This window comes from Hydra viridissima, unplaced genomic scaffold (genome assembly GCF_058129835.1).
Source record: "Hydra viridissima isolate aposymbiotic clone 2 unplaced genomic scaffold, HvirCarnegie_v1 scaffold_4, whole genome shotgun sequence".
Classification (NCBI taxonomy): domain Eukaryota; kingdom Metazoa; phylum Cnidaria; class Hydrozoa; order Anthoathecata; family Hydridae; genus Hydra; species Hydra viridissima.
In genome coordinates this window covers 11,499,393-11,517,436 of record NW_028324303.1, presented here as the reverse complement: position 1 = coordinate 11,517,436, position 18,044 = coordinate 11,499,393, and the positions used below count along the sequence as shown (strand labels likewise).

General features: G+C 30.9%; 3 protein-coding genes and 2 pseudogenes across 5 annotated transcripts; 2 read left to right on the top strand and 3 right to left on the bottom strand.

The window, feature by feature from the left end:
* Positions 1-1,878: 1,878 nt before the first annotated feature.
* Positions 1,879-8,637, bottom strand: LOC149889909 (uncharacterized; annotated as a pseudogene). The gene is made up of 2 exons (XR_016451990.1): positions 8,482-8,637; positions 1,879-3,253 (listed from the first exon to the last, which is right to left on the bottom strand). The product of XR_016451990.1 is annotated as an uncharacterized LOC149889909 (transcript).
* Positions 3,248-6,053, top strand: LOC145189199 (uncharacterized). Its single transcript, XM_080065786.2, has 2 exons — positions 3,248-3,585; positions 3,854-6,053. Exons 1-2 carry the CDS (start codon positions 3,472-3,474, stop codon positions 4,298-4,300), a joined length of 561 nt encoding a protein of 186 aa, XP_079921912.2. The 5' UTR covers positions 3,248-3,471; the 3' UTR covers positions 4,301-6,053.
* LOC145183181 (uncharacterized) lies at positions 4,701-8,232 on the bottom strand. Its single transcript, XM_090085861.1, has 3 exons — positions 7,861-8,232; positions 6,108-7,730; positions 4,701-5,871 (listed from the first exon to the last, which is right to left on the bottom strand). Exons 1-3 carry the CDS (start codon positions 8,099-8,101, stop codon positions 5,087-5,089), a joined length of 2,649 nt encoding a protein of 882 aa, XP_089941987.1. The 5' UTR covers positions 8,102-8,232; the 3' UTR covers positions 4,701-5,086.
* On the top strand, positions 8,614-17,997 carry LOC149889907 (uncharacterized). Its single transcript, XM_090085192.1, has 3 exons — positions 8,614-8,638; positions 9,039-9,668; positions 17,948-17,997. The coding sequence occupies exons 1-3, from the start codon at positions 8,614-8,616 to the stop codon at positions 17,995-17,997; spliced, it is 705 nt and encodes a 234-aa protein (XP_089941318.1).
* Positions 12,892-15,885, bottom strand: LOC149889908 (uncharacterized; annotated as a pseudogene). The gene is made up of 2 exons (XR_016451481.1): positions 15,873-15,885; positions 12,892-14,914 (listed from the first exon to the last, which is right to left on the bottom strand). The product of XR_016451481.1 is annotated as an uncharacterized LOC149889908 (transcript).
* Positions 17,998-18,044: the final 47 nt, after the last annotated feature.

The following is an 18,044-nucleotide window of genomic DNA, read 5'->3' as shown; positions in this document are numbered from 1 at the left end:
AGGATTTTAAAAAAGAGAAAGAATTTTGTAATAAGGAGAGTACTTTGATGAATAAGCAGTTTTATAATAAGCAGTTGAATAAAAGAAGAAAAGAAGATTTTAATACTGATTGTTGGAGAATATCCAAAAGATTTAATTAAAGAAGAGATATTTGTCATAAAAGAAGATATAAAAGAAAAAGGAGTAATTGATATAAACAGTATTGAACACTGTAAGAAGCGTAAGAAAATATTATTTGTATTATATAAAAGTTATAAATATAAGAGTGCTAACCATTACATATTAATAGAACATTTGTTGAGCTTTATTATATTATAGAATATACTGAGAACGGCGATTATAAGTTTAGCCCTTTTAGATTAAACATTGCCCATTCCTAACCAAACTATTCCCAAACCTCACCCTTACTTAACCAAGAACTCCCCAGACCATAAAACTTGATCCCAACCTCAATATACCTATTACAAATAACCCTAAACCCAAACCTTACCCTCACTAACTAAACATTAAATTAAATAAATAACTTGAAACATTGAAAAAAAAAAAAAAAAAAAAAAAACGCCACCCTCACACTATGTAATCATATTTAGTCAACATTTAATTATGTACTTATCTGTTTTATGGTTCAAATTATCTTATAAAGAGTCCTTATTCTGCTATTGGCTACAATCCGAATTAGCAAACTTGTAAATAATTGTGATTGGCTAGTGCCGTTTTTACTAATTGTCGACTAGTTGGAATTGCTATACAGTTTGTAAACTTTACGTCTTTTGTACTTTGTATTTTTTTAATTTCATATTTCAAAAGACAAAAAAGTGGTGTGTAAGTTACAGCGATTGTAATGAAAATATTTAATGTAACGTGTCGAGTATTTTTGGAATTTTTTTTTTTATTTTCAACTTTGAAAATACCACTAAATAAAATTTTTTTAAAAAACTAAAATTTAGAGTGTTTTACAATATTTAATTAAAGCTACCATCAGCTGCGATCACAGCCTCAATTCTGTCTTTAATGCTTAGACTTCTGTATTAATCTTAATGACATTAGATATTTTCCTTGCATTCTTCTGGGTGATGCCATGGTCAGTTCGGCTGTTGCTGACCGCATCAATGGTGAACTATTTTTTGTCTGTTTTCTTGACAATTTTTCTCAGCTTCAGATGGCGCTGGTTAGCTTGGTATGAAAATTGAAGTCTTCCTCCGTGATTCTTACTTAAGAATATCTTAGCTTTACAATAATTTTAAACTCTTTATAACTTAGATTTAAAATATATATATATACTTACTAATTTGTGATGTTTATAAAACAAACTAAGTTTTCAATTTTATTCATGAATAATAGTTTACACAAATGTAAAATATATTTATTAGCGACTATTTGTAATTATCTTTAAAATTATTGCTTGCTATTTTTGTTATAGGATAAATTTAAGCATAATTAACAAGAACACTACGCAACGGGAACATCTTAAGGTTTAACAAAAAGCTTACTAAATGGATTCATTTAGAAATATAAGCCAATACTTTTATCATCTAAATTTGTAATTCAGAAGGATTAGAAATAACTTGGCAGAAGAGAGAAAAGAAACCTTTCATTTTCATGCACTTGACGAGTTTTCAAGGATTTTTCGAAGGATTCTACAAATTTCACCTAGGAAATCTTTGAATCTTGTTAACAAATAATAAAAGTTTCTGAAGTAATATTTTACATTAAAAATGTGGTGAACTTTTATTAATTTTTAGAAATTATCATAAACCTAATCACTTTTCAAAATACAATTAACACATTTTTGTTGAATTAACTAAAAATCAGCTTCAGTTGTTTGTACAACTGTAACAAATATAAATAGCAGAAAAATAATTTTAAGCATAAGAATTATCGAATCGATCAAATCGAAATGATCGATCGATCATCGGTAGAACTATAACAACCGCGACGTTACCAACACAATCGTTCTTGCTATTATATCGGTTGCCGCGGTCTGACTTCTTTCGCTTGCTGGAGTTTGATCGAGTTTTTGGTTGTCGCGGGAAATCTATTTGTTTAAATCGCGTAAAAATTAATTGTTTTATTTTTTCATCTCCAATGATACTTTAACTTAAATATGGTCTACGTTATTTGGCAGCCAGGCAATTTCTAGAAAGCAGAGAAGCAGCAACAACAACCCTTTCATTTTTGCTGTTTTGACTCAGTTGGTGAGGGACTCAAGCATCAACCTTCTGATTTTTTCCCATAGAATCAAGATGATTAAGCACTGTCTGCGGAGAACAGTGAAGAAGTTCAGTCAGCTCTTGAATTTTTTGTTGATTGTCTTCATGGAGCTTTCAATCTTCCTCAGCAATTCCACTGGGCGCCTATAGTGAGGAGAATCGCTCAGCTCAAATCAATTTTTTTTTAGTCAATCGAACCAGTTTAAGCTGCTCTTTTAGTTATGAAACATTCTCTGTAAACTGAACAAATATTTCTAGAGGCTTGATAATTTGGTTAGGCTGTATTTCGATAATACTTGAACAGATAGTGTCGGAGATGTTGGTTTTTGTCGACTTAGAGTTCCATAAATCTGAATGAACAAGAGAAATTTTTAATAGCAGAAATATTAGGGCCATTACTTCCTTTTGCATCTCTATAATTCTTTTAGCCGTATGCGTTAAAAGCATTTGTAAAGAAACCTTTGCCCATTTATCGTCTACAAGTACCCCATCGGGTCTGCACTTTTGTCGTCTACAAGTACACCATCGGGTCTTGATTGACTTTCGATGCTTTCTTTTAAAACAACTGCTAAATCTACTTGTCCTTGTTTTCGAGCAGAAATTGATGCTGCTCGAACTAACAGGTTTCGTTGTGTTCTGACATCGAGAGGTTTGCTGCTTGTCTCCTCTTACTTCGTTCAGATTTTTCAGAGTATTTCAATTAATTACAATTTTTTCATCTGGGCTTAGTTCTACTGTGCATTGAGTCTCTGTGGAAGCGATTTCTAAATTCATTTGCCTGTTTATTACAGTTTCTGAACAAAGCCAGCCAGAATATTTAATTTGAAAATCATCTAATCTTCTATGACACTTTTCCCACTTTGCAGACAAATTATTGTTAAGCATGCGTGCTTTTTCTGTTAAATATTTATAGCATTCATCTGAAATTTTATCGGCTCCACATTTTTGTGTAAAATAATTTATTAGTGCGTCCTTATTTTTTCCTTTCTTCTGCTGGGTCAACCAACTATCAAAAACTGCTGAGTTCTGTAAACAAATGACGACTGAAAAAAAAGAATTTACTCAAAAACCGCAAAAAACCGCAAATCGAGATTTGAGAAATATTTTCAAAAACTAAACACTTCAAAGTCATTTTGGTCATAGTCTATAGAAATAACCCTGGTCTGGCAATCTATTGTTCTCCGCTATTGTTATTTTTCTCAACTTAAAAAATTAAAAACATTAGTCACGTGATCAATGTAGATGCAAGAAAATTTCTTAAATGGCGAATTCTGAAGCATTTCTAGAGAATCTTAATTTAGTTAAACTTGGTAATTTAGATGAAGATCTCTTAGATAAAATATTTGAAGTGGATATCAATAAAGCATTTGAAAAGGTGTGCAATTCTTTCTTGTTATATAAATTTAATCTCAAGGTTTTTCAAAGAAAGTAAACATCCAACATAATTGATGTGTTTTATATATATATATATATATATATATATATATATATATATATATATATATATATATATATATATATATATATATATATATATATATATATATATATTATATATATATATTTATATATATATATATATATTTATATATATATATATATATAATATTTAATTTACCGATGAAATTACTTTTACTTTCCAGGTGATTTCTTCCGAGGAAATTTCATGTATTACATGTGGACAAATTTGCAAGTCTAAAGGAGGTTTAAAAAGACACATAAATTCAGCACACCCATCGTTTAGTGATGCACCAAAGGAGGAAAAATTAGATCATTTAACAATTACCATGTTTTCTGATATTGTGAAGGATGTGCAAAATACTTTATTTTATGACACTTGTTACCCAGAAAAGATGAGAAGGGCAATTAAGGATTATAATTTTGAATTCAATGAAAACCTGTACAATGAAGTAACCAAGTTAACAGCTGAATTCAGATCATCGGGAAATGCTGAGATATTTTTATCAAAGTTTTATTCAAGCATTGTTCTTTCTGCCCATAATTATATTTTAAATTTGGATAAACGTTTATGTGCTTTATTAGTCCTTCATATTGGAAATCATATTTTGAGTTTTTGTAAAAAACAATAAAACACTGCTCATGAAGAAAACACAACAAAACCAATAAGTGCACAAGAGCTAGATGGATTGCAGTATTTAGCTGGTTATGTTGTACACAAATTTATAAAAAAAACAAGAAACAATAAAAACTATAATTCCAAAATTATTCAAGACACAATAGAAATACTTAAAAAATTTACAGCAGATACATTCATTGATCAAAAATTAATTGGTTTAACTGCTGTAACAAAAGAGTGTCAGAACATTTTTATTTTAGCTGAAGGTTTGTTTTGGAGAGAAACTAGCCAAAGCAACCTTAAAAGAATTGATGTTGCTAAAATGGTTAGCTCATTGATGGGAGACAGAGAAATTATAAGTCTGTATAGTAACATGGTTGAAACATCTGAAAATGAAAACTCTGTTTCTTATAGTGATCTGGCTAATAACATTTTAGAAAATATGCTTAAACTTTATCTTCGCATACGCTCATTTTCATTAGCTAAAGATATTGTTCAGTTGCACAAAGAGAAGAAAAAAGTAAAATCTTTGCGTAAAACAATCAAAAAAGCATCTCAGAAACTTTGTTTACAAGAATAAAGAGAATAAAGAAATACAAAAATTAATATGCAAAGAAAAGCAAGTTTTTTAAAAAAACAAAAAAAAAATTTATCTATTTTTATTAATTAAGAAAATCTCTTTACTTATTGTAAATGTATTTGTATGTCCAAACACAGCTTAAGAAGTCTTATAATAAAAAGTTTGTGTCACCTTAATGCTCTTTAGCATTTTTCATATAGAGAAAGCAAGTTATTTATCTTAACGTTTCTTAAGCGGAGTTTCATCAACAATTGTCCAAGATGGTACACGTTTTGTTTTATGAGCACCTTTTGTGTTACCAGTAACAGGCACAACTGAGCGCTGCATTCTCAATGTATTTGACTGATAACCAAACTGATGTATGGTAGGATTATCATTTCTTCTTCCTAAACTACGATGTCTTCCAAAATGTTCCTCTAAAACATCTTGATTGAAACGCTCACTAAGAACATAAGGCATTCCAGTATTTAATAAGTATTTTGTTACCTCAATAAGAGAATTTGAAGTAATTCTAAGGCCTTCATATGTTTGGGAAGACAAAAACATTCTCTCTCGTTCATCATTTGAGAAGTCACCAACACGTTTAGAAACATTATCTTTCCAAAGTTTTAAATAATTTAGAAAATTTTCTTTTAACCAAGTAAATCGATCATCATTAACATTTTTATATGGCTCCAAAAACAACTTACGCTTTGTTAAACTTTCTGAATGGTTTCGTACATTCATACAATCAAAAAATTTATCAGCAAACTTACACAATTCTGCAGTTTTATGCATATAAGCAGGGTAATAATTTTCAATGACATTAGACACTGTTTCACTTAATACTTGGGTAGCCAATCGAACATTCATTACTGAAAATGGTGTCAAGTTAAAATGATTAGACGTAAGTTTTGGAATAAGTTTTAAACTACGCCCTAGTTCGTCGTCATATAGCTTTTTAAAATGATACCAAACAATATCATTTCCATTCCACATATGACGTGTAAAAGTTCCACTTAAGCCTAATAAAGAGAATAATAAATTCATAAAGTCTTCCAAATGATATTAACGATTCAGTACAAATATTTTAACAATTTTTTTTTTAAACTTTTACATACTAATATGCAATTAATTCATGTATGCATTTACAAAAACAAAAATTAAACAAAGATATATGAACAGATAAACATACTTACAAAAAAAATATTAATACAAAGACATATTTACACAAACATTTAAAATATAGGGGAAATTTTACCTGAATGGTAAAGACAATTTCTCAAAGTTTTTATAAGGTGAGGAGCATCAGCAAAAAACCAAATAAATCTATCATTTGCAAATAGATTTATTGTATGATATGTTACTTCATTATCAACCAACCCATCCATCATTTTATGCATTCGATAAAACTTTCGGTTGGTAGATGCCCCATCTGAAACTGCTGCAATAACATGAAGATCACATGTTAACTCCAGAATTAAAACAGCTTTCCAAAAGGTCATCATAAGCTGATTTGATGTAACACCTCTTGTAGCAAAATAAGCTAGACTAAATTTTAAATCAGATGCTATGCCTCTTAGATAATAAATAAGAGCATGAGTTGCAAGTGCACTTGAATCTGAAAAAGTACTGTAGTTGATATTTGAATCGCCAAGGTCTACATATCCAATAAGTTCATCTGTATATTTGTCAAAAACTAAGTCCTCTTGAATCTTGATTTCATCAAAAGAAAGACAAACAAATCTCTGGTAACCAATTAGATTAGAATTTTTATGCAGAAGTTCATCTATGACTGAAGTATTAAAACCCACACAAGGTTTTATGGCATTTTTGTAATCTCTAAGTGTTCTGAGACTTGGAAATTTTAATATTTTGGCAGATTGCAATTCATCATAAGCAGATGCAGACTTCATTGCTAATGATAAACAAAACCTAATTATCATTGGATGATATCTCATCTTTGAAATTGGATTAGAAAAAAAATTTTGTTGTTGCTTCCATAACATTTTCATAAATGGGGATACTTCGTTATTATCTAATCTCATAATTTCTAATACTTCATCACTAATGTTAGATGGCACAGCTATTGATTTTGATACAATTTCATTTTTCATTTTTTCTATTGTTTTTGTTAATTCCTTGCATTGGAGTCTTTTTTCTTTTAAGGCTAACATAATTTTGTTTGGATGAGTGGTTTTTAAAAGAGCATTCTTTTTTGCAGGAATAGTTGAGGTTTTGTTTTTTTGTGCTAACTGTTTGTAAAATTTTTTTTCAAAGTTAGAACATTTGCTACAAATACTACTTTCTGATGATAAAGAACAAAGGATGTCACAATTTTTAGGTCTTAAATAATGCTTGTGGACTGAGAGTCCTGCTTGCAAGACAGTTGAACTAATTTCAGTTGAAACATAATGACATACAAGTTCACTTGAGGTAACATTTGTTAATCCAAGGCAAACTTTAAACTTCTCTATTTCAGTTATTAAGTCAGAGATAAAGACATTATTCATACTTCCTAAATATTGTTTTATGAAAAAATGGTCACTCTGAAGGACCCAACCAAGGACAACGCAACTATAGACTAAAGATTCATCAACAATGATTTCATAAGTAGGAACCAAGAAAGGCTTTGTAAATTTTTTGAATGATGTTGTTTTCTCATGATGAGTTACCATCCAATTATCTGTTAATTTGAGTTTATTTGCTCTATTTTTAAATTCCAAGAAACTTTTGTAACATTTTGAGTTTAAAATTTTATCACTTGCCCTATCTTGTACAATGTGTTGATGTTTACGTTCTGGGTGTTGTGATTTCTCGTGAGATTTTTTCGGTAAGTTTTTAGTTGGTATCGCAAGTAGCTTTAAAGTTTTTCTTTTGTTCTCTAAAATATAAAAAACCAAAGGTTTTATTAATTGTGGATTTTTTTTCTGTATGATAGGTAATGTAAATATTTGTATTAATTTTTAAATTTTTATTAATTGTGACAATTTTTTATTTATTTAAATCCTTACTTGTTAATTCAATATCATCTGTAGAAAAATGTCTTTCGCAAATGTAAATTTTTCCTGCAGCTACTCGATCTTTCAAATCTTTATCTGCAACACGGTATTTAAACAAAACATTAACTATTTCTTTCCTCCAGTTTGAATGAAATTCATCATTTCTCATCGGAATTTGAAATATGCTAATTCCTTTATACTTATAAGAACAAGAAACTCCGCATCCAGGGAAAGCACAGTTCTTTCCTGGCATAATGATAGAGTAACAGTTTTTAAAAAACTTTCTTCTGATACCATAAATAAATAATAATAAACACAACAAGGTCTAAGGTTTTAAGATTTTATTATAAAACGTAAAAAGTTTTGTTTGTTTTGCATCTACATTGATCACGTGATGCAAATTTACGGGATTTTAGGTTCAAACAAAGACATTGCCAGACCAGGGTTATTTCTATAGACTATGTTTTGGTTTTTAATCTTATGCTTAACACTCCTAAACAAAATGTGTTAAGCTTACTCAAACTTAAAAAATAAAATAAATTCCAAAATGTTAAAGACTTTTTGAAAACGTTATTTTATTTTTTAGAGTATCCAATTTTTGAGTATTATATTTTACAAAATTAATAAACTTACCATCACCTTCGTTTTCCATTTAAACTTTTATTTAACACGCTTTGTTTTCAGCTTTAACAAGCAATTGAAGTAAGCACTATAAAACACCGAACGCAATTCTGTTTACAAATAAAGCAAACAAATTCAACTTCGATGACTCACCGAATAACGGTGAATTGCATATTACAACAACAAAATTAGTTTTTGGTTGTTTTGGAGTGTTGACTACTATATTTAAAAAAACAAAAACATATTTCGTGAGTGTAAACATATTGACTTTTGGCCAAGAAAAGTGATGTTTCCGACCATAGTGCATTGTCCACACTAAGAATGATTTTAATTTTCTCTTTATACTTTGCGAAATTATTAATAACAATATTGAATATATAAACATTCAGAAAAGGTAAGTTTAAACTATATGCTGAATATATATATATATATATATATATATATATATATATATATATATATATATATATATATATATATATATATATATATATATATATATATATATATAATCCAGTATTTCCAGAATTTTTTTTCACCTCTGAATTTCACCGCGAACGGTGCACCAGCACAACTTAGAAAAATCCTTGAAAACCATGAGAATACAATAATGAAAATTTTTAATGATCGGATTGAAAAAATGGAAATTAAATTTAACAACTTAAAAGATGAAAACTTTAAGTTAAAAAAAGAATTATCTGAGGTACAGAAACCTGTCGATTTTATAAGTAAAAACTATGATAAAATAATAATTGAACTAACAGAATTAAAAAAAACAGAGTCGAAAAAATCACCAAATTTAAGTATTATTGAAAATGAAAACAATAACATAAAAGAGAAAATAGCAGAACTAGAAGACAGAAGCCGTAGAAATAACTTGAGATTTGTTGGGATTAAAGAAAAAGCTAATGAAACTTGGGAAGAAAGTGAGCAAAAAATCAAAGAGTTCCTCAATACAAAGCCTAATATACAGGAAAAAATTTTAATAGATAGAGCCCATCGAGTTGGAAAAGAAACAGGAAAAAACAGATCAATAATTGTTCGATTTCAAAACTACAAAGACAAAGCCCTAGTGTTGAACAAATATACGACGATGAAGCTTTGGAACGAGCGGTTGTACGTTAATGAAGACTTTAGCGATTTTACAATGGATTTACGAAGAAAGCTTTTCAAAGAAGCGAAAGAAATGAGAGCTAAAGGTAAGTTTGCTAAAGTAACTTACAATAAATTAATTACGCGTGACCTATAACTTGAGTTGTTAGTGGGTTAAGAAAATTGAACCCAACCCAACCCAACCCACTGCCACATGAACCCAACCCAACCCATGGGTTGACCCACGGAGTGCATGCAAACATGTATAATTATACCGTTAAATTGGCGACATTTTAATACATTCTAGCCTATACAACCATATTAGATACAAGTAATATGTTGTTACTCAGTTACTGTCACTATATGTGTTAGTAAGCAAACTAACAAAGAACAGCTTTAACATAAATGAGCACTATATTAGTGAAACATGTCATTTCGCATTCCCCAGCGTACTAATTCGATAGCTTCTACGTTAGCCGGTGATAGTTGCGACTTGTGTCTGTAATGGAGTGCCCAACAGAAGAAAAGTCTCTTTCTGGCTGCGCAGAGCTTGCTGATATGCAGTATAGTCTGCGAGATGTTGCTGCTAGAATGGGATAATCGGCTGCGTTGTCCTTCCAGAAGGTTACGGGATTCTTGCACGCAGCAGTAACACGAAAACTCTTGTAGCTGGACAGTTCATGTTGGCAAGTCTCCTGTAGCACTGTTGCTTCATTATGTAATTGCGCGTCATGCGTCTGTGGCCGATCTCGCGTTGACTGCATTGTTCGCAGCTCATCAAACGGGTCCGTTCTTCTCTTCTTTGCTGGCGCTTCCAATTGGAGTTGGACACCTTGTTCCATCAATTCTTCTGCTGCTGCTTTCCTGGCAATTTGTGTAGCAGCGGGCTGCATTTCAGCCAGAAGCCACTGATCGACGTCATTGAGCAAGTCACGCTTAAATCTTTTGTCAGCCGCCGTCACATTAGGTATAAATGCAAAATTTCTGAAAGAGGGATCTAGGAAACAAGATAGCCAATGCATTGCTTTAATAGATGTCCAAAACTTTAAATCTAAGTATTTAATGAGTTTTTGCCGAAATGTTGCTGCTGCTGTTGTCAATCCTGGTGCAGGTTGAAGCCGCTTAATCAGTAGGTAGTAAGACGGAACTACTAGTTGCATAGTTGGTTCAGTAACCTTCTCCATACCTTCAAATATATCTTTTATGCCGTCAGTCACATCACGAATTTCGCGGTTAACTTTTCTGCTGACATTGGCGATTGTCGATAGCTTGTCCTTGTTTGTCAGAATAACGACGAGTGCGTCATAGCTGTCTTCCACAGAGTCGGCTCGGCGAAACATGGATATCCACGGTCTAGTGTCACCTCCATGCTTTAGTGACTTTGGTAGTTGTTCCTACAATAATTATTATTAACAATATATAAGTTACAACGTAACAACAACAACAACAGTCACTACAACAACATAGCATTAGCGGCACCAACAATAAAAAACTAATAAAAATATAATAATGTAATTTTTGCAATAAAAAATGTAACAACATATTATTATTGTTCATGTATAACACAGACATACGCTGTCATCGCAGAACGAGGTAAACTACTTATAAGCAACATGAGTTGTAAACATTTACCTGTATGCCAGTAGCTTGCTTGACGCAACGACAGAGGTCAGAAACGGCAGATTCATAGGTAGCAGCCTCGGGTTCTTCGGCCATTGTGTCTTTCCATGCACTGGTGAGGACCGTGTGTAAACGGTGGCACATGCAGTCAAGTCGAACACTGTTCTTCAATGCTGCTACGACGTTCGATCCGTGGTCAGTTGTTACTGGCGTATCCTTTTCTGGCAAAGCATATTCAGCGAAGATGGTATTCAACGCAGTTGATATGTTGACACCCGTGTGAGCTTCAGTCCCAAAGTGGCGAATGGCCAACGATGCATGTTGTACGCAAAATTGTCGGTCAATCCACGAAGCATGAACATCAAGGTACGCTTTTTTCCTGTAGTCGTCAGTGTACAAGTCGAGACACAGTGAAATTGTTCCATCTTCGATAGGCTCCTTAATAGCGTCTATTATTCTCTTCTTTATTTCTGCAGCTTGTAGCCGTGTAGCTTGCGTTATAGTTTCACGTTTGACTAGAGCGTCAGTGATGTCAAATTTTCCATACTTGGCGCCAAAGTCAACACATGTTTGAAGCAGTCTCTTAAAACCATCGTGTTCGACAGATCGAAAAGAATGAAAACCATCAGCACAGAATTCTACTTCTTTTCTTTTCATAAGGTCACAGTCATCTTTTGTCAATTGACACTTTAACGCGAAACATTGACGAATCTGCAGTTGTTTGCTGTCCTTCGTGCCGCATAATTTTGCATGATTTATGAGATTTTTTGTGCCAAAGCAGCTTAGACCATCAGCAGACTTTTTTGCATACGGTACACGCAAAGAAATATTTCAATTCAACACTCGATGGCTCTCCATTTCCGGCAACGTCACGCTTTTCAAATGTTAAAGTAAACCTATCCCAAATCGCAGATTTTGCAGCCTCGTACGGTTTGAATAAATAATTATTGGGGTAACGTTTCAATTTATTTTCTAATTCATCGGCATTCGCCATCATGCTTAGTTTGAATTATTATGATGCTTTTAATTTAATTTTATGCTGTTTATATAGCCGTACTCAGCGATGAATTTGCTATATGACGTCATTCACGCAGAAAAAAACGCTCTAATCGCTAATTGTAAAAAACTGCTCTTGCGTCATCGAAAGTAATTATGCTTTCGATGACGCAAGAGCAGTTTTTTATTACACTAATTATTATACATTTTTTTTTTTTACATTAATACAGCGGCCTGGATATCGATGTGTTGACGTCAATTCGACGGTTGGCTTTAATAAAACTGCGTCATTCGATAGCAAATCGTTAAATCTTAAGCGCAAATAATGAAATAAACATAACGGTGAAACGGCGAAAATACAATGAAAATGCAGCTAAGGCGTGGGTTATCAGTGGGTTATACTTCCTCAACCCAACCCAACCCAACCCAACCCATGGGTTAACCCAACCCACTAACAACTATAAAGGAATTCTTTTAATATTCTATAATCAAATTTAAAAACAAACATGGATGAGTACGAATCCTTTACTTTTAATTTTCATGATAAATTCTTAAAATCAAATCTTAATTCCGATCCAGATGTAAACTTTTTTAACGATGTGAACACATGTTGTTCTTATCTTTATCCCAACAAGTTAAAAGAATTTCTTAATAAAAATGGCACTGAAAATCAAAAAATCAGAATCCTTCACATAAATATTAGAAGTCCACAGTGGTCCAAATGGTGGACAAAATGAAAAAATCTATATTTCTGGACTAAAATTTTTTTATGATTTTTTGAAACTACAATAAAATTCGACTTAAATGGAAAAGACTAGAGGTGATTATCATGCCTGGTTAAGAAATGACAACCTTTCAAAGTTTTAAAAAACATGTAAAAAAAACGTTCACACCGCAGAGTTAGATTTTTCACATACATTTTCTAGTTTTAATTATATGCAGCAGATTTATAAACAAAAATTAAAAAAAATATTTCATTTCTCACGAAATTGAATGAACAAAATAAAAGTATTAACTCCTTTTTTTTTTTTAACGTTATTAATAAAAAAATTTCATTTCTTTTAAAAAAATTTAATGCAAAAGTCAGTTTCTGCAAAAAAAAATCTCTTAAATTTTGTATACTTCCTCAAATATCTCAAAAACCGGAAATTTGGTAATACTAAACCATATATTATTTAGAAACTTCATACTGTTGCCATTGTTTTGGTATGCCACATATATTTACCAAACACCCGGTTTTTAAGTTATTTGTGGTTATAAAAACTATGTTTAATTGTTTCTTTAAGCATAATGCACAAGTTATTTTATCTAAACTTTTAAAAAGACTAAAAAAATAGCAAACGCTCAAGTTTAATTTTTTTATTTTACATAAACAAAGTATTAACAATGTCATTTTCATGTACTTTGAAACATGTTTTTTTACTATGCCCTATCTCACTACACAATTTGCATTGTAATCGACCTTTGTTCCTTTGCTCGGTAACTAAAGGGTCAGAGCCCACCCAGAGTCTTTTAAAACAATCTTCCAAGTTCTGCAACTGATTTGTTTTTCTTGATAGTTTTTCTCTAAATATTCTAAGTTGTTTGTTGTTGGCCTCCATGCCTTCCTCGCTCCATGATTTAAGTCCTGTATCATTATTTAACTCAATAAGCTCCCAAGTATGTCCTAATAACTTATGAATAGTCGGTGTCAAACTAACCCAGGGCATTTCTTGTCGAAGAAGAATGTTTGTCTCCTTACATATATCTCTATATTTTTTTATGTTAATTTTCTGACTAGATGACATAGCACGAATAATATTAGACAACAAGAAACCGTACTGCTCTGCTAACATTCTGGCATGTTTATTTGAAATGTAGTCAGTAATCAGTTTTCTATTTTTCTCATTATAAAGAAGATTTCTAGCAACGTTGCCAGTTGTAGTACTACCCCCTTGACCTGATGAATCTGCAAAATCCCACTTGATACCTGTTTTTTTTCCAACTAACTCCTGTATATTTTTTTTCTCTATTTCAAGGAAGTGCGTAGTACTGGCTGTCTCAGACTCTGTCCATGCGTGAACTCCTGCAGATAAATGAACCACAACTTTCATAAAGTGGTCAAATCCACGGAGTAATGCATGGAGTACTTGTACAGACCTTACGTTAGATCCAGCTATTGGACTTGCTGTTTGTCCATGGCGAACATCATAATCCTTTGACTTTTTAGTTAAAGAGCCGTCTTCTTGAACTAAATCCAAAAATATCTGCTCCATGGTTTAAATGTCTCTATTTATAACGAATCCCTGTTCAATTGTACATATATCTTCACATTGTTCCTTAGATAAATCACAAAGATCACAGTAAGCACCTCCAAGGCCCTGAAATATATTTGATGCTTTTCTGTCAAAACTGTCTGCAACAATGTTTACTTTAATATTCAAATATTGTCCGTTGAAGATAATAATGAAACCTTCCTCCTTCATTGTTTTTATATCCGCATTAAAAACGGTTAAAGATTGTGCATTCTCACGTGATTCTTTTCCCATTTGAAGCATAAGAGGCCTCTGTGAAAAATCTGAGTTTGGAGATATTTGTTCCCATATTAAGTTGTTTCCATCTGCATTAGAGTTTAAAAGTAAAAGTAAAAAACTTCTTGTTCTGTATAGAGAACCATATTGAACGGAGAAATTACCAGAAACAAAGTAATATACTTTTACTAAATTGTTTTTATCGTGTTCAGTGTTTAATGTTTGTTCTTATTCTGAATTGAATAATTTTATTTTAAAAAGCTTTAACCCATTTGGCGACGAAAATGTGGTTAAACAGTTTTTATTGTTAATTGTTATATATGGCTTTTAATGTTAATTTTTGAGGGTTTTAATTCAATATAAACTATTGCTAGAATTCGTAAATAGGAAGTTTTAATTCAGTGATGAATGTCATTACCTAATTCCTGTGTTTAATGCAAGCTATAGCTTGCATGAATAGTTGTAGTTATAACTACGCAACATAAATAAAATACTATACAATATTTTTATTTTGTAAATACAAATCATTATTTATGGTTTACAAAATTACATAATTAAAAAGTTTGATTCGGCGTAAAAATTTAGGCTGCATACACAGTAATTGCAGGGGTTGGAAAATGGTTTTCGCCGCTCCTTTATGAAAAATACAAGCAAGTAAAGGAAGGAGGTAGTGCTGTTAGGAAATTTAAAAACTAGAAAGAAGAATTTTTTTTTTTTTTTTAACACCCATAAAAAAGTGACGCCCTGGGCGGATCAGCACCCCATTTTTTGCACGATTGCTACCCTGATGTTAACACATAGGCCGCAACTTTATAATATAAATCTGAGGCAATTTTGACCTGCCTTCAAATAGTTATATAAATTTGTCCGCAAAACAGCCCAAACGGACCACTGTGAAGTCTTAATAAAAATTTTGAAAAGTTTTGTGATTTTTTAGATGAAACTGAAAACATTTTTAATATAATTTGTCTAACAGAAACTTGGTAAAGATAAAAAAGTAAAAAGTTTTTATGATAAAATATTTATGGCAGGAGCGCTTCCTTTAATCAATCGCCCTACTTGAATAACCAAAAATTCAACGAGGTTGATTGATAATATTTTTACCACAAATATTTCCCAGCAAACATTTAGTCTAAAAAAGACGTCTTAAATATGTCTTTTAGACGTATTAGACGTTTTTTATACCTCTAAAAGACATCTTTTTTAGACCCGATGTTTGCTGGGTTATAATAAGAAATTACAAAAAGGAATTATAAAAACTGACATATCCGATCATTTCCCCATTTTTCTAACAATCCATACTGTATCCTCTAATAACCACGAAAGACAAAATGTAATAAAAAAACGTGTCTTCAACGAGAACAATATAAAATCCTTTCAATACCAATTATCACTTCTGCATTGGAAACATATTAACTTTAGTGATGACGCAAATACAATATATAATAAATTCTTTGATACGTTCTTCTCAATATACAATGCAAACTTTCCACTTTGTGTACAAATAACAAAAAAAAAACTTGAATAGTCCATGGATCACCAAAGGACTTAGAAAATCCTCTAAAATCAAACAGAAACTATATATAAAATATTTAAAAACAAAATCAGATGAAAACCATCAAAAATATAAAAATTACCAACATTTATTTGAAAAAATTCGTAAAAAACTAAAAAAAAAATTATTATTCAAATTTAATTTGTAAATTTAAAAACGACACAAAAAATACTTGGAGAACGTTAAAAGAAATAACAGGAAAACAAAAAAAAAATTCAAATTCCCTCCCTAAAGTAATTAAAATAAATAAAACAAATATGAACCAAACGAAATTGCAAACGAGTTTAATAAATATTTCATTGATGTAGGAACTAAATTGGCAATTAAGATTCCTATTACGGAAAAAACGTTTAGTGATTTCCTAGAGCCTATAAACAATTCGTTTTCTGTAGATAATTTATATACTGACTTATCTTTTGATGAGTTTGAAAGAGCTAACAAATCTCTCAAAAGAAACAAAGCTACGGGTGCGGACGAAGTAAATGGTCATAGATTGCTTTGAAAATTTAAAATGTATTCTTTATAAAGTCTTCAGGGCATCTATACAGCAAGGTGTTTTCCCCAACCAATTAAAAATAGCTAAAGTTACTCCAATTTACAAAGAAGGAAAAAAATCAAATATTAGTAATTATCGCCCTATCTCGGTTTTTTAAACCTTCTCGAAAATTTTAGAAAGAATTATATACAATAGAACATACAATTATCTTAATCTAAATAAACTTCTATATAAAAATCAATTTGGTTTTAAAAAAAATTGTTCAACTGAACAAGCCATTACACAGTTCATTCGTGAAGTCTCCAATTCATTTGGTAGATCACAATATACACTAGGTATTTTCATTGACCTATCAAAAGCATTTGACACGGTCGATCACAAAATTCTACTTAAAAAACTCAAATTTTACGGAATTAATGGCAAATTAATAAAATGGTATAAAAGTTACTTGACAAATAGAAAACAATTAGTTTCCTATGGTGATTATTTTCAAAAGAAAAAATTAATTGACATAAAATGTGATTGTCCACAGGGTTCTATTCTAGGTCCACTTTTGTTTCTAGTCTATATAAATGATTTAAATAAAGCTTCTAACCTTATGAGTATCATGTTTGCCGACGATACTAATTTATTTCTGTCAAACAGTGACACTTATGAGCTTTTTTCAAATATGAATAAAGAACTCAATCACATCTCCAACTGGTTTAAGTGTAACAAGTTAACTTTAAACATTGACAAAACAAAATGGACCCTTTTCCACTCTCTCGCAAAAAAGCGTTTTTTACCAAGTAATTTACCTAAACTTTTTATTGATAAAATTGAAATAAAAAAGGAGTCGGTCACAAAATTTTTAGGCATTTACATTGATGAAAATATTACATGGAAGTATCATATCGACTTTATTTCTACTAAATTGGCAAAAAGTATTGGAATTCTATGTAAAGTCAGATACTATCTAAGTAAACAAAATTTAATTCAACTCTACTACTCATTTATTCATAGCTATTTAAATTATGCAAATATTGTTTGGGGAAGTACCTCTAAAAGTAAGTTGCGAAATCTTTACCGTCGTCAGAAACACGCAATGCGTATAATATGTTTTAAAAATCGTTTCTCTCATTCAAATATTTTATTTAAAAGCGTTAAAGCACTCAACGTCTACGAACTTAATGTCTATAATATCTTATGTTTTATGTTTCGTTGTAAAAGTGAACAACCATTGTCGATTTTTAAAGATCTTTTTACCCATAAAACTATAACCAAATATCCTTTACGAAATAATAATTTATCACTTGAACCCTTTAGT

What these genes read in the sequence shown, in the direction of transcription:
- LOC145189199 (XM_080065786.2), top strand. Translation starts at nt 3,472, where the DNA reads ATGGCGAATTCTGAAGCATTTCTAGAGAATCTTAATTTAGTTAAACTT. An exon ending in TCAATAAAGCATTTGAAAAG is followed by an intron (nt 3,586 to 3,853) that starts GTGTGCAATTCT and finishes TTTACTTTCCAG; the next exon opens with GTGATTTCTTCCGAGGAAAT.
- LOC145183181 (XM_090085861.1), bottom strand. Translation starts at nt 8,101, where the DNA reads ATGCCAGGAAAGAACTGTGCTTTCCCTGGATGCGGAGTTTCTTGTTCT. An exon ending in AGATGATATTGAATTAACAA is followed by an intron (nt 7,731 to 7,860) that starts GTAAGGATTTAA and finishes TTTATATTTTAG; the next exon opens with AGAACAAAAGAAAAACTTTA. An exon ending in AAATTGTCTTTACCATTCAG is followed by an intron (nt 5,872 to 6,107) that starts GTAAAATTTCCC and finishes TCTCTTTATTAG; the next exon opens with GCTTAAGTGGAACTTTTACA.
- LOC149889907 (XM_090085192.1), top strand. Translation starts at nt 8,614, where the DNA reads ATGACTCACCGAATAACGGTGAATT. An exon ending in TCACCGAATAACGGTGAATT is followed by an intron (nt 8,639 to 9,038) that starts GCATATTACAAC and finishes ACGGTGCACCAG; the next exon opens with CACAACTTAGAAAAATCCTT. An exon ending in GAAAGAAATGAGAGCTAAAG is followed by an intron (nt 9,669 to 17,947) that starts GTAAGTTTGCTA and finishes TCGTTGTAAAAG; the next exon opens with TGAACAACCATTGTCGATTT.